The following is a 27,011-nucleotide window of genomic DNA, read 5'->3' on the forward strand; positions in this document are numbered from 1 at the left end:
AAATTTTTATCGGACTTAAACCAAATATTACGTAAAATTTAGCCCAAACGTACTTAACTTTTTGTTTGTTGACAAATGCAAAAACAAGGGCATATACTTAGTTTCTGAATACGCGAGCGAAGCGAGCATGAAATTTTTATCGGCGTACTTAACTTTTTGTTTGTTGACAAATGCAAAAACAAGGGTATATATAAGTTGATAAGTTGTTAACTCTATTGCTGACGCATAAGGCTTATAATTGTTTGTCCTTAGTGAATATTTCGGTATTATAATCTTGTCAACCGAACAAACATGTTTTGACTCGAAATACACATTTTGAACTAAAATTTAATTTTCACGTAAATAATTACGTAGGTAGACAGTCCTAAGCCTAAGCCTGTGTAAAGTATGAAGGGAAATCAGAAGGCTATTTCCATTTTTATTTTCTAATACTTACTAAACTAATGCTTATACTCAATACTAGATTGCGATTGACTATTCATTGAACTAATTAATATAAAAGAAGTAGGTTGTACCTACAGTCATAAGAATAGTATATTTTTTAATTAGAAAAAAGTTGTTAAATCGCAACCGCTCAATATATCAGAAAGATGCAAACAACCAACCTATCACTATATCTGAATGATCTATTTGAATGAGTGAGCCGCACACGAGTTTCGAGTTTAAACGAGCTACTGAGTTATACTGAGCTACTGATATAAAGATATGAAAGAGTGATTCATATCCCAGTGATTGAAAGATGCATATCTATCTTTTCTTTTCAATGACACATTTTGCCCATGTCTAATGCCTCGCCTCTCGCGGCTCTCGCTCGCTCGACCCGCATCCCGCTCAGGGGGGGGCAGCTGCCCCTCCCTGCCCGTACCTCGCTACGCCCATGCACTTGTATATTATTGATTTTTCACAATTCATTATAAGATTTCTAAAATCTTAAATCATTTCTTAATATATGGTTAACATTATGCATATTTTGTACCTTTAAAGTAGGATTAGAAATCGGGAATCGAATAAAAAATATTTTACCTGATTTTCGAATCGAGAACGACGTGTGTTTTCTTTTAAAATAGTACCACTGATGACAGAACTAGAATGCAACAGAAAATTATTTCCTGTTGTATTCAGCATCAATTTTTATATTTGGGTTTATTTCTGCATATAACAGTGTTAATTGTTGACTAAATAACCGATTGACTACAAGTGTTGTTTACTAACAAGTGAGGAATACCAGCAGACAGCAAGTAAGCTTATTTTCATTTATATTTTCGTGTTTTCGAGGGATGGGGTCTACCATCGAAAGTCCAAGTGTTCTTTTTCTTATATTTTGTTGAACATCAGCTATAGATATACTGCCTATAAAGTAATTGGGTCAGTGGGTTGTCTTTAATAGTGTGATATTTTAACAGTACTGGGTTTGTTGACAAAAACAACAGCTTAAAAAGAAATTATTTTATGACCTTTCCGAAAACATGTTGTGAAAGGACGAATATTGTGTAATTTATTACATTAATTTTCCATCGCTTTGTGAAAGGAGGCTATTGTTCAGTAGTATAATAATTAAGATCTTCTTATCGAGTAAGCTGCAGGTTTTAATCACCTAACAAGCAGCAGGGTCAGGGTTTCTCAAATTTAATGTTTCTAAAACCTACCAAGCAATTTCGGCTTAAATTGGGAATCAGACCTGAGATTTTGTACACAGCAGTTGCCCTTATAACTGTCTATTTTTTGTATTAACTGTTGACTATATGGTTTCGCCTATATCTTCAGGATTCTATTTCCTGTACCTGGATAAAAAACAGTCCATAAAATATATCACTCACGATTAATGCAGCTTTGTATTGGTAAAAAAAATCAAAATAATTTCTGTAAATCCAGCGATTAGGCAACCCCTCAGGATGAAATTCATAATTTATTATATTGAAAAAAGACTGTGTAAAAAATAGCCAAGTTCAAAGAATTTTTGCTAATATTAACTTAAGATCTTTTTAATCATGATTTACTAAAGACCACTTTGGGGCCAAAACATCTGCCAAGCTTTTTTAAAATTATAGTATAAGATTGCCACAAGGAGCAACTGCCTATCTGACCTCCTTAACCCAATTACCCAGGCAAACCAATACCCAAGGTAAGACTGGTGTCAGATTTTCTGGCTTCTAACTACCAACAACTGTTAAAGATGGTCAAATGACAGCATTAGAACTATTGTTTCAATTTGAAAGAAAACCCATGTTATCTATAAGCCATGTATTCACTGGGAAACAATGTTTCAGATACACAGTTTCTGAAACATCACGTAGATGTTTACAGCAACAATGTTTCGGAAACTCTGCCGACCACATCGTCCACAGAAACAAAATTATATGTTTCTGAAACAAAATTATTTGTTTCAGAAACACGTAGATATTGTTTCTGAAACAGTGTTTATAAACAATTGTTTCTCAGTGAATACATGGCTATACTCCTATGAATGTTTGTTACTCCTTGACATACAAACAGCTGAGCATTAATAACAGCTGAGCAGTCTATATCTATGCTACTATGCTAATATTATAAATAGGATTTTTTGTTGTTCATTTGTTTGTAATGGATAAAGGCACAGAGGAAAAAAAATCCTTTACCATCGCATAGCTACACTCTATGAGTAACATAGGCTATATTTTATCCCGGTATGGGCAGAAGTTCCCATGGGATAAAATAGCTGGTGAAACCCCGGGAAAACGGCTGGTTATATTTATTTTATAACCACTTGCCTAATTAAATAACTTAACACTCTCTAATTTTGCTTCCAGGGAAACCATCATGTCAACTTGACCAACAGACCTATAGAAGCATCAAAATGTTCACAAACACACTGGATTTCGTCTGCGATTACTGCTCGCGAACTTTCACAAGAAAGTACAATTTACAAACACATATAGAAAACTGTCATATCAATTCATCTTGTCAATGCGAGGTCTGTGGTCAGAATTTTGGCAGCCCAGCCGGCTTGCTTCAACATTTGGGCAGAGGCCATAATTCTTACAGCCAACCGTTCCCAGAATGCGACCTCTGTGGTCGTATTTTCACTAGAAAACAAAATATAGTCTCTCATATGATAACGGTCCATTTACAAGGATTGGGCTACGCGATTAAGTGTCGCTTATGCGAAAAAACATTTACAACGGAACGCAATTTGAAAAGGCATATGAATCAGTTGCATAATCCTGATATTGAGTATCCTACTTGTAATGATTGCCATAAGGTTTTTAGAGGAAAACATTCATTGATCGCCCATATACAATCCGTTCACAGCGCCACAGAGAAAGATGTAATAAAATGCCATTTATGTGAAAAAGTGTATACAAATAACAGAAACTTGAAACGGCATGTTGAAATGTTTCACGGTGAAAAGGGAGAATTTAGATGTGATATATGCCCTAAAGTTTACACGTCTAACCAGAGTTTAAGACGTCACGCTAGAACGAGACACAGTACGGACAACCAGGAACAATTAACTTGTAACTTCTGTATGAAAGTGATAATCGGTAGAGAGAATTTCGAAAGCCACGTGCAATTCCACCACCAAGAATTAGAAGTTGAGATAAAAAAGGAATTTGCTTGCGAAACTTGCGGCGAAAGTTTCTTAGAAGAACCTTATTTAAGGCAACATGTAAAAACCGAACACTCGTTTAAAACGTTCTACAAGTACTGTAAAAAGTCTTTATTAAAACAGTATAAGGTTGATAATCATACGATTTACAACTGCGAATTCTGTCATAGTTCATTTTTAACAGTTTACGAGCTTAAAGACCATATGCGTCTAAACCATGATACAGAATACTCTCTGTCGACCTGTAATGTGTGTTTCAACAAGTTTTTCAGCAAAGAATCTATGTCTGCACACAAAACTGTCTGCATACCACCCGCAAACGTTAATAAATGCAGTCATTGCGATAAATTGTTCACGGATATATCCAGTTTGGAATTTCATACAAGGATTTTTCATCCTCAAGCTCAAATCGCGGATTCTAACATATCTTCGACGAATATTGAAGACGATTCCGTATCTTTTAAATGTGAACATTGTGATAGAATTTACTACAGCGACAGATCTTTAAAACATCATATTAAACTAAAACATACGACTGATGAGGAGGTAGAATGCCAACTATGCGGAAAAATTTGTAGTAACAAGTATTATCTCGCTTCTCATATTAAAATCGTCCATAATAACGACTCGTGGTCCCGTTGTGAATACTGTGACAAACAGTTCAAATCTAAAAGAAATATTCGCAGACATGTAGAATATACGCATTTGGGAATGCAAAGATACAAGTGTATAGAATGCGAAACGTTATTCAAAGAGAAAAGAAGTCTCAGAAAACATGTTAGAACGAAACATCCTAACTCTGCAACGTTTCCGCAATGCCATATTTGTCATAAGCGGTTTGAGTCTGCAAAATCTTGTAAGATCCACCTAAAGTTGCTACACTCTTTCAATATGAATACGTACCCATGTCATCTATGTTCAGTTTCTTTTGGCTCAAATGAAGCTTTGTCGATACATCTCCAAACCAAACACTTAGCCGAAGATGAAATTTACAAATGCGAGGAATGCAACTTAGTATTTAAGGGACACGAAAAATTTGAGGCCCACAACGAAATATGCCACGTGAACTTAGTTCCTAATATTAAACAGAAAATCTTACCGCGCTGTATTCTCTGTATGAAGGATTTTAGTACTAGAAAAACTTTGAAACGCCATATTAAGAAATTTCATGAGGATTTTGACGTGGATGAACTTGCTACTTTTGGGTCTAGACGGCGCACTTTTACAGTAGAATGTGAAAATTGTATTAAGAACTTTAATGATGAGTTTTACTTCAATATCTATAATAAGTTAAAACATTTGCGCGATTCTGTGATTTTCAAATGCGAGTTTTGCTACGTTTCGTATAATTCTTTAGAATTTGCGATTCAGAGGTATAAAGTTACTAACGCAGATGGTTGCAAAAGTAAAATGATTTTAAGTGAGTTGTGTACGGCAGAAATGAGTGAAGAAGAAAATGATTTTTCTAACTTCGGGGCGTTACATGATATGTTGCCTGAGAGTACTACTGCGGATATTAAGTTAGAACCTCCTGAGGAGTTGAATGAGATCCAAATTAAGTTGGAACCGGCTTCGCCTTGATCGAAATTTCTTTAAATATGTAGTATTTATACTCGATTTGAGAAGGCACTTAACCAAAGGTTAACAATCTTCGATTGTGCATTTCATAGAAATACAACTGGGGGAAATAGCCGCGAATCGCTTCGAGAAAAGGATAGTACGGCCGTGCCCGCTTTGCTCGAGACTTGGCAGCGGCACTGCCGTGCCCCCAGAAACAAATGACAACAAATTAACTACTGCTTAAAATAATGATTCTTACTTTTTGTAATATTTTTATTTCCTTTTTTATTTTTGAAATGTATTTTAATCAAGATTGTTTGTCTTTAGTTAAGTATCTTCTCAAATGCAGTTTATTTTGATAAAAATTATGCTCAAAAAGAGACGATTGATGCCCCAAAAAATTGCAATAATGTTTTGTAAATATTGCGTATAGGTACAATAGAAGTATTATTGAAGGAATTTGTCAACGAAAGAGATCTGAAGTATAGAAAGACTGAAGCTTAGACTCAATTAAAGCGTAGCGGAGAAGTTTTTAAACAACCAATAGCATGGAGTTTCTGGCTCGTTCTTCTCCGTAGGAAGCTACTTTTGGAATGGGCAACTAGAATCAAACCTAGTTATATTTTTGACGTTCATAAGTGCTTGTAAGGGCCTAAATGAAATAAATGATTTGATTTAGTATTTCAAACATCTCGTCTCCGCCCACGGAGGAAGGAAAGATAGCGTAGATGTCATAAGGAAGGTAGATCAGGCGCCTTCTTGTAGCTCAAGCAACGTATCGCAGACGTGATCAGTTACTAGAACTGACGAGACCTTCGGGTTCCTTGTGAAAACAAAACCAAACTGTCGAAGATTGGTCTTAATTGGTGATTTTATTTTGAAAATATTGGGCGGTTTCTAAAGAAAGTGTAAGTGCGGAGCTAGTAACGTTCCTCGTCCCCCTCGTACCCGCATGTTGTCGCGCTACTTTCTTAAGAGATTTTGCGTTATGACATCTCCGCTAGTCTTTTGTTCTCAATGATAGTATCCTTGAGCGAAGATATTCTATTGGTTGTTTGAAAACTCTGATGCACTTTGGTGGGTATGAAAAGTAAGTGAGATGGTTGTTTATGTAGATAGAAGATAGAGTAAGATTGAGTCAGTCTTAAAGTTCGTGTAAATATAGTATGTATACAAGCTGTTGATTTGCATTTGTGCAAATATCAGGAGGTTGAATTCATAAAAAATATAAATTCTAAAAAAAACGTAATCGCTTGGAATTGTAGTAGGCGTTGTCATTGTAATGTCTTAGTATTTCAGAAGCAACCCAATTTTATGAGTGATTGTTGCGTATGCTTTGTGTGAGGGCTCAGCACGGTTTTAAGGCGTATCACACGCGCCGAGTTTAAATACGGGTAGGTGACATCGACGGGTTTCCGAAAAAAAATAAAAAAAAAAAACGTACCAATTTTTTTGTTAATTTGGGTCGAGAATCATTAGCATTATTACGTCCTTGAATATTGCACGGATGCAAATCAACACCTTGTATTAACTAAGCTGCTGAATAAATGTAAGCTATAAGTTTGTGAATCAAAATTAGCATGAAATAATGGTGTGGGTAGGTTCCCAGCCGTCATTAGGTAATAGGTTTGACTTGTACTATACCTAGTTTAGTATTATAGAGATAGACATGTTTATGAAAATTTCTATTCATTAAGTTTGACTGATAATCTCATACTTAGTAAGTTTTTAGAGTAAAATATCTGTCTAAATTATGTTTGATAATTTTGTATCAATTGGAGACATATTACGGTCCAATTTAACGAAAAAATAAAAGCCCGCTTAAACAACTGTTTATTTTCAAAGAACGTGAAAATTGAAAGTAGACATTTGTTTTAAGAAAACTGACATTTATGTTGTCTGTGTACTTGGGCCTTAGTCGCAAATATGTTCATTATTTTATTGTATTTTGACTAGTGATCTCGAGAACTTAAATTTTACTTAAAAAATCTGATCTTGCAGTTTCCAGCGCCTATTGAAGGCATGGTATTTTGAGAGGTACCCATGCAAAAATGTAACTTAATAGTACAGCAATAAGCTTGAAATTTTAATTCTCGATTTGAAAGGGAGCAGATTCTCAGTTTTATACTGCTAAAAAAACATTGAGATTGAATTTTCAAATAAATAAATAAAATACTGCGCCTTGAAAGCCAACACGGCTCTGGGCCTTAAGTGTAATCTATTGAAATGAAATGTATTTTTTTTTCTATTTATTTTTTTTACCTGTTAAATGCCTATAAACTTTAAGAATATACATTATTATTTTCTTGTATAAAATGTATTTTCAATGTTTAATATCAACACTAGGACTTGGCTATGCACTCTACCGTGCACCCACATTTTTACAAGTGCTGGCAGTAAAAATATTAAAATAGGAATTAGTGTAAGAGCACTCTTGTGTTCGGAAATTGTATAAAAATACCTATTTCTTTGATCTGAGAAAAATACATAGATTATAGACTGAATTGATGATAAGTATTCGATCAAAAAGTATTTTGTGTTTATTTACAACTTATTACTTTTATTATAGTTTTTTTTTCAAACAATAGATTTTATTTACCTTAATTTTTTGTTGGTAGACTCTTCTGACTTTACTATTTACAAACCCAGCTTATAATAAATTCGAAAGTAACTCTAGTCTGTGGTTTTCACGCTAAAACTACTGAACCAAATTACTTAAATGAAAATCTGGTACCCAATGTAGTCTGCAGAGTGAGAAGGTATAAGCTACTTTTCATGTGTCGTTAGAATCGCAAAAGCTCCCAAAAACTACTATACCTAATATCTTTTTTTTTTAACGACGTCCAAAATCGTCAAATGACCCCTCCTGCTGTGGGTTAGCAGCGGTGAGGGAGTGTCAGACTCTTACTGACTAAACACCGTCGTGGGCCTTTATGTACCAGGGCCGCGGTAACTCTTTCGAACTACACCTAATATCTTAATATTCCTATGAACTTTGTATGTGTTAAAACAGTTTTATATTTGAAATACAACAGTTATCGTAGATTAAAATAAATGATGTCTACTACAATTTATTCTTTCTTTTATTTTTGATCCTGTAGCATCTTTATTAGTATTTTAAAAACTTGTTTGTCTATCAAGCTTTCACGTAAAAACGGCTGAACCAATTTGGATGAAATTTGCAAAGAGATAGATGGAACCTCTGAGATAGCAGATTTTATTAAGCAATATGGTATCCTTACAGCTTTCACATAAAAACGGCTGAATCAATTTGTATTAAATTTGGCACAGATGCATCCTCTGAGTTAGCAATTTTTTGTCCAAGATTTAAAAAATATCCTAAAAAGCTAAAGCTCCACAGATTTGCAGGATCAACAATAAAACAATACGATTATAATATAAACTAATTTATTTAGAACTTAGAGCTTTTTCTTCTTAATGCTGGACGACTCAACGGCAGCTTTAACTGTGCCATCTTCTTGGTACCAGAGGTAACTAACGTAGCACCAGTCAACGCTACCTTCGACGTTACAGTACGCTGTGTCAACTTTAATTCCTGACATAAGTCGTTAAAATTAAACTTATAATTATTAATGAGTAATATAAAAACTAACGCATGACATAGAGACTTGTCTTTAAACTGTGGTGAACGTCCACGTTTACCGTTGACGTTGCTTAAGAAATTTTTAAGGATAATATCGTTAAGAGTGGCCGAGTATGGACACGCTGTGAAATTCTTTTTACTGATATCTTTCATTAATGTTGAGTACAGTTGCAATAACGTCTGTGCGTATACTAGTAATACGGTATGTGTTTTTGACAGCTCTTTTGTAGCTAAAGATTTTAAGAACGGATTGAGCTCAGCCATGTATTTTGAACCTTCGATTTCCGAGTAAATCTTATCACGTTGCTCCGATGTTAATATTGTATCTAAATCGTAGACTTCTTCGACTTTTGCAGCGTCTCTGTTTATGGGTGGTATATAAAATTCATCGGAATCAGACTTGTTATATGATGATAGGTCCATTTGGTCTTCAGTAATGCTGTCAGTAACATTTTGCATCTGTTCCGTGACCGTTTGGACGTTGATCTTCAATTTTTCACGATGTTCCATTATTTGTTTTTGTTTTTTAGAGCCGAACTTCCTGCTAAGCTCTAGGTAACTCGTCTCTGCTGCCACTGTCGTGTCTAAATCACTTTTGAAATAAGGTTTCAGCTCAATATTTTCGGCCTCTATCAAACGCACTTTTCCTGTCGTTTTGTTACGTGCCAGTATGAACGTCTTACCTAATTCTTCTTGCTCTTCTTCTCCACTATAAATGAGGTCGCATAACTCCGTCGCGACTGTCCTTTTTCCAGTATTCTGGTCTTCAAGAAGTAAACAGTCTGCGGTCTTTAATTTCTGTGTTACGTAACCATTTTGGAAGTTCACAACTAAAGGGTACACTGTGTCTTTTGGGCAGACCTCGTCTATGTGGAATTGAGGCATTGTTTGATATAAATTACGTGAAAATAATATTCACGTGCTCCTGTTTACAAAAATGCACATAATACAACAAGGTTAGGTTAGCTGTCAATGTCTCTCTTAGGAAGAGTGATTGTCATTCGTTCTGAAATTAATTTGAAGATGAACACATTGCTTTTAAAGTGAATTTTAAAAAATGCTAAAATGTAATTTTATTTTATTCATGATAGATCGTTTTGTTTAAAAAAACATGATTTTTACACTGCTGCAAATGGTTATTCGAACGAAATTAAGACTATTGTCCGTGCGTCAAGGAATGAGTATTCATTTTTACTGGAGGGTACAACCACTGACCTCTATATTTACCACTGGACAGGCTGTTGTCAACGTACTTATGTGCCCGTTTGATAATCGCCATTTTGGCGCTGTTAGACGTAGCGATTGTCCGTGGTACTAAAATTATTTTACAGTGAACCAATGAACAAACACTTCTCTCACAGCCATTTGAAATTATACGTCAAAATTAGTTCTGCGGACACTCGCTTAGACGATATTGGCGCTTCAAATGGGCACAAAAAATTGCTGTCAAACGTACGGAACAGCCGGTCCAGTGGTAAATATAGAGGTCAGTGGGTACAACAGAACAAGACTAACTAACTAATGTTATTAAACGACTTCAAAAAATAAAGGTTCTTAGTTTGATTTGTTTGGTGTAGTTTTGAGTATGGTCTTTATCAGATTTAGGGGAATATTTTAGGTATATTATTGAAGTTTTATTTCTTGAAGAAAGTTAAAATAAAAATAAAACAACTTGCTCTGATACAAATATTTGTATTAAAAATTTAATTCCAAGATGTAGTTTTTATAAATTAATTAGACAAGCATGCGTAATAAAATTGACGTAAATTCAGCGGTGAAGATCACATGTAGCTTATCTAGGAGCATGCAGTGCCCCCACAAAGTCGAGCAAAAATGTGGTAAAGGCGACAGTTCAGGCTATTTTCGAACTCTTATTGAATGCATCAATGTAGGTAGGTATAATTTACTTATTGCAAATAAAACTTATAATTTAGTAATAAGAAATAAATGAAAATAATCATAATCAATCTTTCAACTTTCTCTCAAATTCATAATTAAAATCAAATTATTTGTAGGGCCAAGTTTTCAATCATCAGTTAATTTCTATGCGAAAACTTCTAGTTTATCATAAACGTATACACATTTAAGTGATTTTTTAATGTTTTATAAAAATAAAAAATAAGTATCTATTGCATATTTTTGGCAATCTAAAAAGCGGACTATTTAGAATAATTATTTTTTAACCCTATCATTACTATTCACTTTTATTTTTATGTTGAACGGCCAAATGTCTTGTCAAACGATATCTAAAATTAGTTTTATAATCACACTGCACGCAGTAAAACCTCCATGCATCTGAATGAATTAGTCTATGGCGTGTTAAATTTTTACGTTGTACAAAAGTTTTGTTGCATTCCTGGCATTCGAATTTTGAATTTGGACCGTTGCTAATTTGTTTAGTCTTGTCACTGATTTCAGAGAGTGCAGTCGCTTGGTTGGTGGTACTAGAAGGGTACTTTACTTCTGCAATTTGATTTTCTTCGTCGATAAAATGAAATTGTTCTGCAGTTAAATAATCGGGTTCTGTTTCTTGATTTTTCGCTTTGATAGGTGCTATTTGAGTACCTGTGGGAGTAATCAAAAAAGTGTTACTTACTCTAACACATATAGTAAAGATGAAACATTATTTTGTTTGTTTATTTGCACCCTAAAAGGCTCCAAATCTATGAATCGATTTGAAAATTCTGCTACTAGGTAGCATTCGGAGACGCCGGCTTTACCGGTAAGCTAGTTAGAGGTAGACTACGGGCCGACTGCACGCGGACTGTACGCGCTGTACCACGCCGCACGTGCACGTCACACGCGACATGTACATGAAATTATAATTTGATTGTATATAACTTATTGTTTTTTTGTATTCTAACTAAGAATATATTATGATATGTATATCCCTGTATTGCTCTATAAGAGGAAGACCTAAGAAAAGATGGATGGATTGCCTGAAAGATGATATGAATAGGAAGGGAGTGAGTGTCAGTATGACGAGTGACAGGGGAAAATGGAAGAAAATGACATATTGCGCCGACCCCAAGTAATATTTGGGAACAGGGCAGGAGAAAGAAGAAAGAAGAAGCTCTATAAGAGTAGTCGAGGCGGCCGGACGGCAGCGGCTCGGCGGGTGACGAGTGCGACTTGTGAATGTATGTTGTACCTATATAGATAAATCACCAGTAGACTTGTGTTTCTCACTGTACTTTCATTGACAGGTAAGTTGGACGTTAGGACGTTTATTGTTATATTTGATTGTGAATTTCGGAATGTAAATAAAAAAATGACCATCAGGATTGAGGAGCCACTTTTTGTATCTTAATGAAATTTTGTACTTATTTAGTAGTAAGTTAAAAAGTATTGTAGGCTCAATCTTGGAATTTGTAGTATAATAGTTCAAAAGTTATATGAACACAAAGGTGGCTCCTCAATCTAAATATTTGGACTGAGGAACCACGTTGGAACACAGAAAGTATACGATGTACATTCTTGAAAATTTTGTATGATTTAGTAGTAATTGAGCGCAATGAGTACTAAAAATTTAATTCCAGTACCTTTAATATTTAAGAAGATACAATACTTTTAATGTGGCACCTCAACCCATACAATGAAAGTGTGAATTTCCATGAATAATAAGTAACAAATTCAAATTACACCCCATAAAAATTTAGTAGTAAGTGTGTCTGAATTTGTAATACATAAACAAAGTAGTAAAACTGAGTGAATTTTGTAAAAAAACGTATTTTAAGTGGCTCCTCATTGATGGGGTAATATGGGGTGTAATTTGAATTTGTTACTTACGATTCATGGGAATTCACACTTTCATTGTATGGGTTGAGGTGCCACATTAAAAGTATTGTATCTTCTTAAATATTAAAGGTACTGGAATTAAATTTTTAGTACTCATTGCGCTCAATTACTACTAAATCATACAAAATTTTCAAGAATGTACATCGTATACTTTCTGTGTTCCAACGTGGCTCCTCAGTCCAAATATTTAGATTGAGGAGCCACCTTTGTGTTCATATAACTTTTGAACTATTATACTACAAATTCCAAGATTGAGCCTACAATACTTTTTAACTTACTACTAAATAAGTACAAAATTTCATTAAGATACAAAAAGTGGCTCCTCAATCCTGATGGACATATAAAAAATTATGTTATGTTATTTACGTGCCCTCCCAGGCACGGGGGTGTAACACCACCAACTTCCAGACTCTGGGGAACTTTGTTCAAGTTCCTAAAACCCGCAAAGTGATTTCGGCCTGTCCCGGGAATCGAACCCGAGACCTCGTGCACAGCAGTCGCGCTATCGACAATTAGACCAACGAAGCAGTTAGGTATGTACTTAAGATATGTAGGTATTTGTGGAAAAAGTTGAACTTACTGATAACTTGTCTGTAGTGATCTACATTGTTGTATTTAGCTAGGTTAATTTGTAAGGCGTTTGCATACTCGCTGCCGTAGAACACTAGGAGTTCCGTGAAGCGAGGGATTATTTTTATTGTCCTGCAAAGAAATAAAAATATGGAATATATAAATATGTAATAGGCATACATACCAGTAATGTAATTTTTAACGTATTTTTATAACTTCTGTGTATGTATTACTGTTGGTGTACCTAATAAATAAATAAATAAATAAATGAATAAGAATAATAGCATCCGATTGTGGTCCACGGTGACTGTTCTCTCTAAGGAAATCAGCCACCCGCGCAGGACATATTATAGTGCAGGCACATTTGCTTGGTTTGCCTGACCCGGGAATCGTACCCAAGACCATGTGCACAGTAGTCATGCTATGCGATTACTAGATCAGAGAGGCAGTTTACAGGCAAGTTTCTATAACTTAGGAAGGAAAGATAGCGGAGATGCCATACATAAGGCAGGTAGGTCAGGCGCCTTCTTATAGCTCAAGCAACGTACTGTAGCCGTGTTCATTTAATAGAACTAACGAAGCGTTCGAGTGGCTTGTCAAAGATTCTGATTGATTAATGGTTTTATTTTAGCTTACCTATAATAAAGTTGTCCTCTAAACTGATAAGCTAATAGATTCTGCTCTTTCCAATGTCTCGCGCAGTTGACGTAGCGCATCCAGTTGGAGCGGTCGCTGTTCACTGCGTCGATGACGTGAGAACGCTTGTTGTGGCGATTGAAGATCTGTGAAAAAATAGAAGAATTGTTGGGCCTTTACTCAACTATATTGGGGTCGGCTTCCAGACTAACTAGATGCAGCTGAGTACCAGTGTGCCACAAGCAGCGACTGCCTATATTAACTCTCCAGACCAGTATAACCAGGGCAACCCCATTCCAACTGGTAAGACTCGTTTATATACATTTTTATGGAGTAATAACTGCCAAAGTTTTTCAAATGACAGTGGAGGCCAATTTAACGTTTCTTCTCTTCAATATAATATGCAATCTTTGCATGTGGCACAATGGTTCTTAACTGTATCCGGTTACACTGCAAGCCGACCCGCAACATACTTAGTTGGAAAAAGGCTAGGCAGATGGTGGTTTCCAAGATACACTTGGAAAGGTAACTTATAAAAGTTACATTTATGGGCACTTTGTAAATGCTAGGCAGGTTATCTTAGTTAATTAGGTACGTAATTAGTGTTACCTGCCAACAATACATAGAATCCACATCTTTAGTCCTCTGTCCACGATACGGGCCGAAGCGAACGCCGCGCGGCAGAGTTAGCGTACTAAACACACCAAGACCTGCACCTAAAGATATCAAAGTCAAAGTCATTTTTTTTAATGAAAGCTTATTTGAAATGTATAGTTATAGATCATATAGAAGTACATAGGTATAGTTTTCACCTACATTTTTGTCGTCACAAAAAATTGCGCTATTCGTTATTCTTTGCGTGGCAAGAACTTTCTGAAGGAACTACTTCCCGCATTCGAATAGAAAGTGGCTTAGGTATACTTATATATTACTAGCCTCTGCCAGCAGTTTCACTCGCGTCCCGTGGGATCTTCTGTACGATTGCGGATAAAAAGCCTATAGCCTTCCTCGATGATTAGGCTATTTAACACTGAAAGGATTTGTCAAATTGGACTATTATAGTAGTTACCGAGAGCGCGGTCAAGCAAACAAACTTTATAATATGAATATAGATTAGGCCCCAGTACCTAATGACAAGTTTCATGGAAATCCGTTGAGCCGTTTTCGTATGAAGACTAACAAATACACAGTCCAAAATTTTTTTCTGTAATTTAGTGTGATTAGTCAGAAGACATTTTAAAATACTTACCAGGTATAATAGAGGGAGCTAAATGCAGAAATATATGAGGTATTGTGAGAGCCGCTCGAGGCACGTAGGATGGCAAGTTAGTCTCCGCTGGAACCTATGTGAAAGTAAGTAAGTAGGTATAATATAATGGGGCTTACACTACTTTGTGTCTAAAGTGTTCCCCAGGCGGCCAAATGTAATTGACCGTTGGTCCAATATTACTTAATGTGCAAAATTGACTCTGTAAAATTATTATATTATTCAAGATTGCGCAAAAATATTTAGCGCCAAAAGTTTTAACTGTATAATGTTATTTTAGGTCGAGGGAGCACATTATAGGTACTCCGCACTCCACTAAGTCTACAAACTCCTTGACATTTTGTTAAGAATTGGGACCTTACCAACAAAACTCGCATATAAAATAGTAGTAAGCCAAATGATTACTTACCTTATCATCAGGTACGATCAGTAAGGTTCCATGTATAGCGCAATAGTCATATACGAAGTCCATACATTGCTCACAGTCTGAAAAAAATAATACGTGCCTATATTATGAAAATACTTTAAAAGAACATTTATTAACATTTGCCTATCTTTTTTGAATATATTAAGGTACATTAGAAGCATTACGTATTAACGAGTCCCAAAACAAATATAAAATCACGCCTCATATCTTGTTCATTTAGATAAAATAGTAAAAAAATATTTTATATTTAAATTCGCCGCATTTTGCCGTGGCATCCTTCTTAAAATTAATTAATAAAAAGATAAATTTATTTGTTGAAAAACATGTTATAAAGGTTTTACAATATTATTTACAGTTTCAATATGTTTTGCCATTTCAGGCGTACAAATTTACATTAAAATTTATTAAACTTATAATCTAATAATGGATAATTTATTCAGTACTTACAAACATACTCGTCGAAACTTGGTTCTTCTGGCTCATAATAACTTACACGCGTCTTTTTGCGTAAATTAAAAGACATTTTGCATTTATTAAGTAAAAATAAACTATATGAGCGAAAACTTTTCAATAAAACTGTAGATTTTTTGTAATTTGCCGCCGATTTCTTTGATAGGCAATGGTATTATTTTACATACATCCAACAAGGGAAAATTAAAAAGTTATATAAAATTAAAGGATTTGGATAGAAAAATACATTTTGCGATCGACTTCAGATTATTGTTTATTTTTAACAGAATTCCAAAAAGGAACTCAAAAAGTTGGTTGCAAAATAAAAAACAGTGAGCTCAAGATCAATTTCCTTTACATAAGTCTGTATCCGACTTTTATTTTAATGGCGCCAAAATGAAACTTGATTTTATCTTTCTAACCAATTATATAGTCTACGATCACAACAAGAAAGCAGGGAAATAAAACAATGCACATTTTATTATTTAACTTTATTTACAAATACCTATTTATGATTTATTTACAATCACAATTGCGTTACTAAGCTGCCTTCTGACTTTTATGACCAATCCCTCCCAATATTGTTATTGTACCTACTAAATAGAAATGGAACTTTGACATTAGCCCCGTACATAGTAGGCAAATCCACAGATAGATAGAACGGCCAGATAAGATGAATAAACAGATAGATAGATGGATTGAAAATGGCCGTTAGACAATATCTCACTACATGACAATATCTTACAAAACTATAAGTACAGATCTTATTTACGTATGTTTACATACATGATATAGACGACCAGGGGCCCGATTCTCCTAAGTTAATAATGTCAAAATCGAATAGAAATTGAATCGCAGTATGATCCCAATAGCAGTTTAACCATATCGGGCATTCTGCTACTAATATAAGATCAATCATATTCCAACGACATTCGATTGGTTTGCGATTGGTCTGCTATTTTGGTGATTTTGGTCTATACGGTAGTTTGCTCTACAATCGTATTGCAATAGTTAATCATTTGCAGACAAAATAATTCATTATTGAATTACAGAAAGGGATAAAAACGTTTATTTCAAAGAAAAAATAGAGGTATGCCACATACGTTTCAATCGAAATCGAGTCGGGATTGGATCGCAGTCGAAAGTGAATCGTATGTTGCTTAAGTAAAATTAGGAGAATCGGGCCCCAGAACATCAACCTATGTACCTCAAGTTGTCAAATGTCTTCAATAGAATTTCAACGTATCACAATATTGTAAGGTTAATGTTTGATTGGTAAAATTTTGAAAGAATTTTTCAAATCGTCGAGAAACTGAGTCGAGAAGTAAATGGGTTGAGGAGGTCAGATACGCAGTCGCTTTTTGTGGCACACTGGTACTCAGCTGCATCCAGTTAGACTGAAAGGCGACCCCAAGATAGTTGGAAAAGGCTCGGCAGATGATGCTTGATAAATAGGTTCTTTCTTTTTTTATGGGAAATCATCAAATGACCCCTCCCGCTGTGGGTTAGCAGCGGTGAGAGTGTCACACTCTTACTGACTAAACCCCGCCATGTTCCTTCTTAAGCCCGCCATGTACCAGCGCCGCGGTAATGAGCGCGAACAAGCCCGCAGCCCCGGCAGTTGTAAATAGGTCTTAAGGCGCTGACAGCAACAAATTGGCTTGTCTCAAACAATTTTTTGGCCAAATATATACAGTTTTTGACGGTAAAAAAAGAAATATTAATCTTGAACATATTTCTGAGAACCCTGTTAATTTCAAAACACGTTTTTGAAGCTTTCTCAATACAAAAAAGTGAAAACTTACCTCTTACAATGATCTTTCAACAAAAATATCTGTATTACTTATCAACGTACATTGATAAAATTTGTAACATTAACGAGTCCATATGTAAATACAGAAGTTAGTTAATTTTTATTTTTGACTAGCTTTCGCCCGCGGTTTCATCCGCGTCCCGTAGCCGGATGATGACAAAAACTATCCTAAAACCTTCTCCCGGGCCTAAGTACCTCCCCTCTAATTTTCAGCCAAATCGGTCAAGCCGTTTTCATGTTATGTCGTGACAACGGAAAGCGGGTTTCATTTTTATATATATATAGATTACTCAACTCATTTAATAGCTAATTATTTATATTATGTTACGAACGTCGCGTTATCAGACTTCTCTTTCGTACGTATTTTGGGTGCTGTCAGCCTCTTATTTAGTAGAAGTTTGGATCCATTGGGTGACAGGAGGTATATATTGTTTGCGACTAGCTGAAAGATTCAGTTGATGATAGTAAATGCAGGATGCTTTATCTGCCTGAAGCTGTAAGTCTGGGCTGCGCCATTGTAATAGGTGTTCTCCTAGCTGAAAGAAAATATTATATTTATGAATAAACTAGCTTCCGCTGTAGAGTTCGGTTATATCGCGTTTTCAAGAGAATTCTTCAAAAGTCCGAGAAAAAAGCTATCCTATATTCTTTCTCAAGGTCAACTCTATCTCTGTACCAAATTTTCTTAAAATCAGTTCAATGGTTTAGACGTGAAAGCGTAACAGACAGACAGACAGAGTTACTTTCGCATTTATAATATCAGTAGGGATAAACTGTTATGTCATTATGAAGGTAAATCCACCATTAACGCCGTCCATAAGTATTTAAAACCCATTAACATCGGGCTTATATTGTAAAGACGCATCAAAGTTACAATCAAGAAATATTTTGTTAGATAATTCAAAATTATAAAGATTAAAAAATAGGTTAGGACCTGAAATTCGGAAGCCATACCTACTTATGAAATTAAAAGAGGATATGCTCTAAAAAACTTAAAGAAAATCTTGTAACAATTTGGAATGAAGAAAAGTATATTTTTAATATGTATTTATTAATATATTACTTTTTATACTTACTTAATATAAATAATTAATATAATTGTCCAAATAATTTGTCTTTAATAATTTTTCAGTAAAAATAAACTCACCTTCACAGCTTTTTCAGGACTCTTCGGGGAGTATAAGGCTGTATCCCTTTTCAGGCCTGCAGTGAGGTCCATGCCTAACAGCAGTGCTATATCACAGTTGTTGCGGCTTAGGGCTTCGGTCACGGCCTCCAGGGCAGACGGCCTGTCTAGGAACTCCTTGAAAACGTGATGAGAGAATATTTGATACAAAAAAAAAAATAAATAAAATAAAAACATTATCACACGACAACGCCCCTAGCATGTCAGTAACACAAACAATCTATGTATACATATTACTTACAAACTATAAAATAAAAAAGCAGTAAGCTCACTATATAGTATCAATTTATTTTTTAACTGACTCCCCAACAAAGGAGGCTCTTTTTATATACGGGTGTTTGATTTCCTTTATCGAAAAATTACTGAAGCGATTTCATCTGCATAGCCTAGCCTGAGTCCGGCCAAAATAGTAATGTGGATTTGTAGAAACTTAGGCGTCTTCTACATATTTGGTCCCGGCTGTCATTTCAACATATTTGACCGTCGTTACGGGAAGTCAGAAGCCAGTAACTCAGACAGCCAGTCTTAGCAAGGGGTATTGGGTTGCCGGGTAACTGAGTTGAGGAGGTCAGATAGGCAGTCGCTCCTTGTGGCACACTGGTACTCAGCTGCATGCGGTTAGACTGGAAGCCGACCCCAACATAGTTGGGAAAAAGCTAGGCAGATGATACAATTACCTTTACAAGTATAGGAAAGCTGGGTACGAGCACATTGCCGACAATTTTCACATCTTTCCTCAATAACTGTGCGGCTGAAAGATTTGATACATCCTTCCTTGCTTCTACCAAAGTGTCTAAGATACGTTGTCTGTAAAAGAAATAGTAATTGCAATTATTAAGTAAAGGTGGATTTCAATAATTTAGCTATCTGTTGATTTGCTTACTAAATATAGGATTAGACATTAGGTCAAAAAACACAAATCTCACAAATAGTGTTAGAAAAATACCAATCTCTAGTAAATCAGCATCATTTATAAAATGTGGAGTTTTGGCGCTACAAAATAAAATAGTAACATTGCCTGGCGCCATTAATGATAAGATCTAGGCGAAGTTTTTAAATATACTTATTTGCAAGATATTTTTCATACATAGGTAATTTTACCGGCATTTGTAAGCAATGACATTTCAGCGCCACTGTAAAATGTTAGCGCCATTTCTTGATCAAGAACATTCTTCGCCATTCTTATCTACTAAAGAGTTTTGTGCGCCATTTCTTAGAAATTGAAATATTTTTGCGCCATTGATAAATTATTTATAACTTACCTTTCAGCTTTATAATCAGCAGGTTTGATAACACTTTCCAGAAACTGAATAATTTCCTCATCATGGGGAGTTGCCTTGTTCACCTCTTTGGAGAAATTCACCGTGTCCAATATGATGGTAGCTGGAAAAAATAAAATTTTGGGGTCCTTATAAAATTATCGACATCAAAATAATAATGAGCATATAATAACTCCTGCACTAACTAATAGTATATTAACTATACTAACTTAACTATGTTGATATAGTACTATACAAGTGAATTATAGTTACAAGTATATAATAGTAGTCATATATAATTCCTGCAAAGGACTTGGATATGCGTCTATTGAGCTGCCTGTATGACTTCGCGTCGTGGGAAGACTGCAACTGTAGCAAGCGTCGTTCAGCCATGAGGTTTAAGGTTTGGTCGGTCAGTTTATGAGGTCTATCTTTACGGCAGGGTCTAAAAAACTTAGACCCTACCGTGCGGACAGTTTCCACTAGCCCGTCGTTGATCTCGTCCACTGACACTAAGTTCTCGAGGCAAGCAAAGCGATTAGAGAGCTCGAGTTGAAAGCTTTCCGGGTTTTGAATATGGGACCGAGTAGGTCGGAGCGTAGACTTCATCAGACTGGACCTTTCAAGTTTAACATTGATATTCAGTGAGGCTCTTACGATTCGGTGATCGCTACCGGTTTTAACCCTGTTGATCACAGAGACATCACTGAATATCCGTTTCTTGTCGGTCATGAAGAAGTCTATCTCGTTTCTCGTGAAACCATCGGGACTTAACCAGGTCCATTTCCTGTGAGGCGGCTTCTGGAAGAAAGAGTTCATCATAAAGAGTTCCTCTTTCTCCAGAAAGTCGGCCAGCCTCTGTCCCCTAGGATTCCGTTGCCCATACCCAAATTGCCCCACTCTCAACTCATCACCGCTTTTCTTGCCCAACCTAGCGTTAAAGTCCCCCATAACAACAGTGAAGTGGGTTTTGGAACTATGCATGGCCCTACTTACGTCCTCATACATAGTCTCCACCTCATCATCGGAGTGTGACGAGGTCGGTGCATATACCTGAATGACCTTCAGCGAATATCTTTCAGATATTCTGAGTATTAGGTATATCACCCTGTTCGACACACTGTCGATGGTTGTTATGTTGTTTACGAGGGACTTGTGAACGAGAAACCCGACACCACCTTGGGACTTTTGGTCGCCCTCCCGGTAGTAGAGCAAGTTACCAGACTTCAGGGTTACGGTGTCCTCTCCCTCTCTACGGACTTCGCATAACCCTATGATGTCCCAATGTAGCTTGCTCAACTCCTCTTCCAGCTCGCAGATCCTTTCGTCAGTCCTCAATGTGCGTATGTTGTGTGTTACCAGGGCCAGTCGTCGTGGGGGTGGGTAGCCGGATCTCTTCCGGAGATTCTTAGCACCCCCTGCTCCGCCGTTACCTTGACCGCTACCCGCGCCAGGGATAGCGGAGCTGCCGGGGACTGGGGGCCTGGTTTCTGTGAATATCATTTGGGGGGTATTTGCCTTTAATCGCCACGCTTGGCAGGCGGGTTGGCGATCGCAGTGAGCGTGTACAGTTCGTTCTTTAATACGAACCGTGTTAAAGAGACCATACAGCGAAACCAAGGCTCCAAAGTGTTCGCAAAGGACAAGTCTATTGGGCAAAGTCAGATGACTAAGCTGAAACGGGAGGATGGCAGCATAGCGTCGACCAAGGCAGAGGTTTTAGGCGAGATCGAGAGGTTCTATGGACAGTTATACACTTCGGTCGCAAAGCCCGTTGACAGCTTGGCAGGAGATCCAAGAGCCAAGCTGTCCCGACATTATACCGAAGATATCCCGGACATCAGTCTGTACGAGATTAGGATGGCCCTGAAGCAGCTTAAGAACAACAAGGCGCCGGGTGAGGACGGAATCACCTCAGAGCTTCTGAGAGCGGGTGGAACACCGGTACTTACTTAAAGTCCTCCAGAAGCTCTTTAACTCCGTCCTGTCCGAGGGCAAAACGCCTGAAGCATGGAGCAGGGGTGGGGTGGTGTTGTTCTTCAAAAAAGGTGACAACTGCCTATTGAAGAACTACAGACCCATCACACTTCTAAGCCATGTTTATAAGCTGTTTTCAAGGGTTATCACGAACCGTCTCGAACACAGGCTTGATGACTTCCAGCCTCCCGAACAAGCCGGTTTCCGAAGAGGCTTTAGTACCATAGACCACATCCATACGCTGCGGCAAGTTATACAGAAGACCGAGGAGTATAACTTGCCATTATGCTTAGCGTTTGTGGATTATGAGAAAGCCTTCGATTCGGTGGAAACATGGGCGGTACTTGAGTCACTCCAGCGATGCCATATTGACTATCGGTACATCGAGGTGTTGAAGTGTTTGTATAATAACGCCACCATGTCGGTCCGAGTACAGGAGCATAGCACGAAGCCGATTCCATTGAGAAGAGGCGTAAGACAGGGGGACGTTATCTCCCCGAAACTGTTTACCGCCGCAATGGAAGACGCCTTCAAGCTCCTGGAATGGCAAGGACTTGGCATCAACATCAACGGCGAATACATCACTCACCTTCAGTTTGCCGACGACATCGTAGTCATGGCAAAGTCGATGGAGGAACTCAGTATGATGCTCGAGGGCCTCGACCGAGTTTCACAACGGGTGGGCCTGAAAATGAACATGGACAAGACGAAAATTATGTCAAATGTCCATGTTCAGCCCACCCCAGTCTCTGTTGGAAGCTCGGTACTCGAAGTTGTTGACTCATATATCTACCTAGGACAAGTAGTCCAATTAGGTAGGTCCAACTTCGAGAAAGAGGTCAACCGCCGAATCCAACTCGGCTGGGCAGCGTTCGGGAAACTACGCAATGTCTTTTCGTCCGACATACCTCAGTGCCTCAAGACGAAAGTCTTCAACCAATGTGTGTTACCAGTGATGACTTACGGCACCGAAACGTGGTCTCTCACTATCGGCCTCATCTCAAAGCTCAAAGTCGCTCAACGAGCTATGGAGAGGGCTATGCTCGGAGTTTCTCTACGTGATCGAATCCGAAACGAGGAGATCCGTAGACGAACCAAAGTCACCGATATAGCCCACCGGATTAGCAAGTTGAAGTGGCAATGGGCAGGCCATATTGCTCGCAGAGCAGATGGCAGATGGGGCCGAAAAGTGCTGGAGTGGAGACCACGGACTAGCAAGCGCAGCGTAGGACGCCCACCAACGAGGTGGACAGACGACCTTATAAAGGTCGCCGGAAGACGCTGGATGCAGGTCGCTTCCAACAGGTATCTGTGGAGATCAAAGGGGGAGGCCTATGTTCAGCAGTGGACGTCCTATGGCTGAGATGATGATGATGATGATAATTCCTGAGATAAGTCTGTTCAAACAAACAAACTCATACCGTCTTACCACAAAAACTTTTTAACGTCAGTTTAAGACTTGTCTAAAAAAATGTCAAATTATGACGTTGACATAAGGTTCATTTTGGAACCACATTTTTTTTAGACAAGTGTAAAACAGTTGTTAAAGTTTTTGTAGTAAGGCCATTAACCTTTATAATCCTGCTAATAGTAGGCATCCTACTAATCCTACGAAAATTATTAATGTGTAAGTATGTGAGAATGTATGTTTGTTATTCTTTCACGTAAAAACGGCTGGACCAATTTGGTTTAAATTCGGTATCTAGATAGGTGATACCCTGGATTAACATATAGGCTACTTTTTTATTAACACATCACTCAGGCGAAACTGCAGGCGGAAAGCTAGTACAGTATAATCTCACTAGCTAATAAAGGTGATTTGAAATAATCCTTAATTGAGGTCTGCTTTTGTGCAACTTGTAGTCATTGCTTAAAAACCTTTTCTCGCATGTTGCGAAGAATTATAATATCTTTGGCAGATATGCTGTTTTCTTCTGCTCCGACGACGGAATGACCAAAGCGTACAGGTACAGAGGAGTGAGGGAGGCGTGGGCAAAGGGTGCCGGATTATTGGACGTGCCGATCTATCGAAGTGCCGGATTAGTGAGATTATACTGTACTAGCTGGTGCCCGCGACTTCGTCTGCACAGGTTTAGTATTTCGAACAATATGTTTACAAATTGTAGCCTATGTGTTATTCTGATGTATAAGCTATATTATTGTAAAGTTTCATTAAAATCCATTCAGTAGTTTTTGCGTGAAAGAGTAACAAACATCCATACATCCATACATACAAACTTTCGCGTTTATAATATTATAGTAAGATTAGTAAAAATATATTCTTACCATGCAAAAACTCCCCACAAACAGGGTAAGCTTTAAAGAAGTCGACATCCTTGGCCACCAAACTGCTCAGATCTTTGATCCTCTGCGCGACTAGCGTGGCACAGGATCCAACTATTTCTATTGTGGATCTGGTGTCTTCTTTGTAGGTCCATTTTGATTTGTCTAGTGGCCTGAAGAAAATCTATTGTTATTACAGTGCCGGATTATGCCAAGGTGCAAATTCAGCCGAGTGATCTTGGCTTAGGGTAGTAAAAATTGTGAATAAGGCGCCAAGGAAGCGAACGCGTTTTTTTTTTGGAAAATTGCTTCTGAAGCATTTTTTTTGGATTTCGTACTAAAAGGTAATAACGTAACTAATACTAAAACTTCGCAATTTTTTTGGAAAGTTTAAAATGTAGAAAAAGCGCAGAGATCCCGAATTTTTCAGCAATTTTACGAAAGAAAAAAAAATATTTGAGTGACTACCTATGAATAGCCAGGTCAGCATGACATCGTCGTTTTTGACAATTAAATAATTAAATTGGCAACTTTTGGGAACCCCATTTTGTTTGTTAATTAAACTTATGAATTTATAAAGCAAACAAAAGTTCAGATTAAACTATATATCCTCCGAGCCTTTTCCCAATCATGTTGGGGTCGGCTTCCAGTCTAACCGGATTCAGCTGAGTACCAGTGCTTTACAAGAAGCGACTGCCTATCTGACCTCCTCAACCCAGTTACCCGGGCAACCCGATACCCCTTGGTTAGAATGGTGTCAGACTTACTGGCTTCTGACTACCCGTAACGACTGCCAAAGATGTTCAATGACAGCCGGGACCTACAGTTTAACGTGCCATCCGAAACACAGCCAATGGTGTCTAAGATATACTTAGAAAGTACATACAAACTTAGAAAAGTTGCATTGGTACTAAGAAAAGTTCAGATTAAACTGTAGTAGGTATATCTGGTATGCACTACACTCACCTGTGATCAATAATTTCAGTAACAAACGGAGCTAGAAATTCATCCTTTTTGGCTAAAACATGATGATCTACAAGCACCACTTTAGATTTAGAATTATTTAACAACTCTTGCAAGTTGTTATCATCTCTGAAATATAAGACAATAGGGTTAGAAAGTTAAGTCAGGAACCAGGTCTTTTTCCAACTATGTTGGGGTCGGCTTCCAGTCTAACCGGATGCAGCTGAGTACCAGTGTGCCACAAGGAGCGACTGCCTATCTGACCTCCTCAACCCAGTTACCCGGGCACACCTTCGTTAGACTGGTGTCTGGCTTTTGACTAAATGTTTTCTCCTTTTCTATTCATAATATATTCCTATCTGACCTCCTCAATCCAAAAACCTGGGCACCCAATGGTAAGACTGTTTGTGAAACTTTCTGGCTTTTGACTGAGCCGTAACAACTGCCAATGATGTTCAAATGACATGTCTCATCTTGGGGTATTGGGTTGCCCTGTTAACTGGGTTAAGGAGGTCAGATAGCAGTTGCTTCAAAACACTGCTTCAGGCTCTCAGCTGCATCCGATAAGACTGGAAGCTGACCCCAACATAGTTGGGAAAAGGTCAGGCAAATGAAATTGTTTCAGCCATTTCTTGGTTAAAGTACAAAAATGTAGATTGAGAAAGAACCTCCTCCCTTTTGGGAAGTTGGTTAAAAACATAGAAGAAAGAAATGTATGGAATTCCATCTAATGTTGTTGCAATGTTTATTTCATGTGGGAAAAATAAGACCCTTACCTAAATACTAAATTACTGACAGAAATTCCTTTCTTTTTCAACAAATATGCTACTTCGGTCTTCAACTCATAATCAGCTCTGTCCACATTCAATATCGGTACAAATACGTCATCTTTTACCAACGTACCATCTCGGTACGCTTTGGTACAAACTTTACACTTAACTTGGTTGTGCTGCCAGAATAAATAAGTAGCATAGACAATAGCGCTTATAGCTGAGTCTAAGTCACAGCTCTCGTTACCGATAATAAGGTTTAACTCGTTAAAATTGTTGTTGTTCTGAAAATAAATAATAATAAGTAATTAAAGTGACACCTTCACACATGGTTGGTTATGGTAAGCTATTTATTAGCTTATGTTATAGGTGCTAAAAAATCTGATATACTACATATACTTTACTTTACATATACATAAATACTAACAATTATAATACCCAGATCACAGTCAACAAGAATGCTCATCATAGAAATGTTGACTGTACCGGGAATCGAACCCGGACCATCAATTCGACAACCTGGCATGGTTAGCATTGCACCAACGACGTCCTGACCCAATGACCCCAACATAGTTGGGAAAAGGCTAAGCAGATGATGATTTTTCTTGTTAAAAAACTTTATAAAGCAGAACTGAAGAACGTATGAATAGGAACATTACCAATTTCATTAAGGTTGATGATAAGAACTCGTCCATTGCGATTTTATTTAATTTAGCGAGTTATTACTGCTCTTTAATCAACTTTTCTAACCTAATCCCATTATTTTGAAGTTTTCGCAATGTTTTGGTAGTTTTAACCGATCTGTCAATGTCAAAATCGGGTTGTCAGCATATTTTTTTAAAAAGCTACTAAATTTCTTTCA

General features: G+C 37.1%; 4 protein-coding genes across 4 annotated transcripts; 1 reads left to right on the top strand and 3 right to left on the bottom strand.

Annotated features, from left to right (window-relative positions):
• The first annotated feature begins 1,078 nt into the window (after window positions 1-1,078).
• On the top strand, window positions 1,079-7,731 carry LOC124644655 (zinc finger protein 43-like). Its single transcript, XM_047184149.1, has 2 exons — window positions 1,079-1,238; window positions 2,787-7,731. Exon 2 carries the CDS (start codon window positions 2,834-2,836, stop codon window positions 5,165-5,167), a length of 2,334 nt encoding a protein of 777 aa, XP_047040105.1. The 5' UTR covers window positions 1,079-1,238; window positions 2,787-2,833; the 3' UTR covers window positions 5,168-7,731.
• Window positions 7,732-8,537: 806 nt separating this feature from the next.
• Window positions 8,538-9,730, bottom strand: LOC124644681. Its single transcript, XM_047184186.1, has one exon. The coding sequence runs from the start codon at window positions 9,633-9,635 to the stop codon at window positions 8,559-8,561; it is 1,077 nt and encodes a 358-aa protein (XP_047040142.1). The 5' UTR covers window positions 9,636-9,730; the 3' UTR covers window positions 8,538-8,558.
• LOC124644366 (histone-lysine N-methyltransferase PRDM7-like) lies at window positions 9,666-15,971 on the bottom strand. The gene is made up of 8 exons (XM_047183678.1): window positions 15,896-15,971; window positions 15,431-15,507; window positions 15,004-15,097; window positions 14,364-14,470; window positions 13,755-13,900; window positions 13,129-13,250; window positions 11,207-11,315; window positions 9,666-9,675 (listed from the first exon to the last, which is right to left on the bottom strand). The coding sequence occupies exons 1-8, from the start codon at window positions 15,969-15,971 to the stop codon at window positions 9,666-9,668; spliced, it is 741 nt and encodes a 246-aa protein (XP_047039634.1).
• Window positions 15,972-17,991: 2,020 nt separating this feature from the next.
• LOC124644688 (exopolyphosphatase PRUNE1) lies at window positions 17,992-26,961 on the bottom strand. The gene is made up of 8 exons (XM_047184198.1): window positions 26,809-26,961; window positions 26,156-26,433; window positions 25,383-25,508; window positions 24,420-24,589; window positions 20,160-20,280; window positions 19,575-19,704; window positions 18,859-19,014; window positions 17,992-18,247 (listed from the first exon to the last, which is right to left on the bottom strand). Exons 1-8 carry the CDS (start codon window positions 26,842-26,844, stop codon window positions 18,095-18,097), a joined length of 1,170 nt encoding a protein of 389 aa, XP_047040154.1. The 5' UTR covers window positions 26,845-26,961; the 3' UTR covers window positions 17,992-18,094.
• Between the last annotated feature and the right edge of the window lie 50 nt (window positions 26,962-27,011).

This window comes from Helicoverpa zea, chromosome 30 (genome assembly GCF_022581195.2).
Source record: "Helicoverpa zea isolate HzStark_Cry1AcR chromosome 30, ilHelZeax1.1, whole genome shotgun sequence".
NCBI lineage: Eukaryota > Metazoa > Arthropoda > Insecta > Lepidoptera > Noctuidae > Helicoverpa > Helicoverpa zea.